Consider the following 1,712-nt stretch of genomic DNA (forward strand, 5'->3'; position numbering starts at 1 on the left):
TGCTGAAGAGAAAGACTCAGAACTGAATCAAGGGCCTATCTAAAATAAACTATAATGATATTAATTTTTTTAAAGAAACCAACTAATATCTGCCCAGGGCTTTATGCTCTAAGTGCTTTTATGATTGTTTTTTCTTTTGCTTCTTACTACTGTTACTCTGGGGAGATGCAGAGGGGATATTATTGTCCCCCCACTTTTCAGATAAAGGCACTGAGACCTGGGAAGGTTAGACAACAAAGGATCAGAATGGACAGGACCCAGCTCATTCTGGTAAAGTACTAAGATGTGGCAGTGGGTAGGAAAGTCTCCCATAAACACTGAGGTCTGCCCACATGCCACAAATTAGGATATCCCAAAACATCCAAGTTTCTCAAGATCACTCCCTAAAATTAGTGTTCTATTTCCTATATTAGGAAGTAGGGAACAATTCCCAAGTAGGAAAAAAGTGACCATTCCCTAAGTTACCTGTAGAAGTGAAAAATTTTCTTCACCAATCCATGCAGAATCAATCCCTAGCTGGCCACGGGAACTGTCAAACATCCTGCCAGGCCCTTCCACCCCAGGGGACCGCCTCACCTTGCAAGGGGGTCTGAGATTCCGAATCTGCATACTCCTCCAGCAGTTTCATGGAATCACTGTCCTTCCCCGAGTACAGGGACAGGGTGTCTAAGTTGTCCTCTAGTGCCTCGCTGGGCATGTCAGGCGTTGGGAGGCTGGGGTCCAGGTCCAAACCACTCAGGCCGGCATAGAGCAGGTCTCGTGTGTTGGGACCCAGATCCCGGTTGAGGGTGTCGCTGCAGTTGAGCCCTTGGCTCTCCGAAAACGAAGGGAGGTGCATTTCTGACGGCAGGGCACCCTCGTCCCCCAGGCTGTACTGGTCCATGGCTCTCCACTGCCAGGTCTTGGCCAAGCAAAGACAACGGACAAGCAAAGACGTGTAAGGAGACGGGGAGGAGAGTACCCTTGATGGCAGCTAATTCCTGAAAATGAAGAAGGAGGAATCAAAGTTATGAGGTGACAATATGGCATGGTGGGTAGAACACGGACCTCCAATCCAAACAGAACTTTATCTGGGACTGTTCTGTGCCACTTAATAGCCATGTGACCTTGGGCAAGTCACTAAAGCTTCACAAGCCCCACTTGCCTTATCTATAAAGTGGGCATAGGCCAGGCACGGCAGCTCACGCCTGTAATCCTAGCACTCTGGGAGGCCTAGGCGGGAAGATCATTTCAGCTCAGGAGTTCAAGAGCAGCCTGAGCAAGAGAAAGACCCCGTCTCTACTAAAATTAGAAAGAAATTAGCTGGACAACAAAAAATTAGCCAGGCATGGTGGTGCATGCCTGTAGTCCCAGTTACTCGGGAGGCTGAGGCAGGAGGATCGCTTGAGCCAGGAGTTTGAGGTTGCTGTGAGCTGGGCTGACGCCACGGCACTCTAGCCCGGGCAACAGAGTGAGACTCTGTTTCAAAAAAAAAAGTGGGCATAAGAGTACCTCCATCATAAGGTTGTCGTAAGGAATAAATGAAAGGATTTCCAGCAACCTGGTAGACTGAACTGATCTCTTTCTCAGCTAAAAACACTTAAGAACGTGATAAAAGATAATTTTTAACGCACAGCCAAGCTCAAAAGACAGGTAAAACCCCAAGTGCCAGCAACTACGAGAAAACTCAAAGCCAGAGGGTTAAGCTCAGGTCAGCCCAAGGGGAAAATCAG

The 1,712-nt window shown here is 48.1% G+C and overlaps 1 protein-coding gene across 1 annotated transcript in view; it reads right to left on the bottom strand.

Moving 5' to 3' along the window:
• The window catches only part of ZNF541 (zinc finger protein 541), a 23,235-nt gene extending 22,352 nt beyond the window's left edge, over positions 1–883 (bottom strand). The window contains exon 1 of the mRNA XM_012653362.1: positions 577–883. Within this exon, the coding sequence (XP_012508816.1) occupies positions 577–883 (307 nt within the window). The remainder of the gene's footprint in view (positions 1–576) is intronic.
• Between the last annotated feature and the right edge of the window lie 829 nt (positions 884–1,712).

Source organism: Propithecus coquereli, unplaced genomic scaffold (genome assembly GCF_000956105.1).
Source record: "Propithecus coquereli isolate 6110/MARCELLA unplaced genomic scaffold, Pcoq_1.0 Scaffold42, whole genome shotgun sequence".
NCBI lineage: Eukaryota > Metazoa > Chordata > Mammalia > Primates > Indriidae > Propithecus > Propithecus coquereli.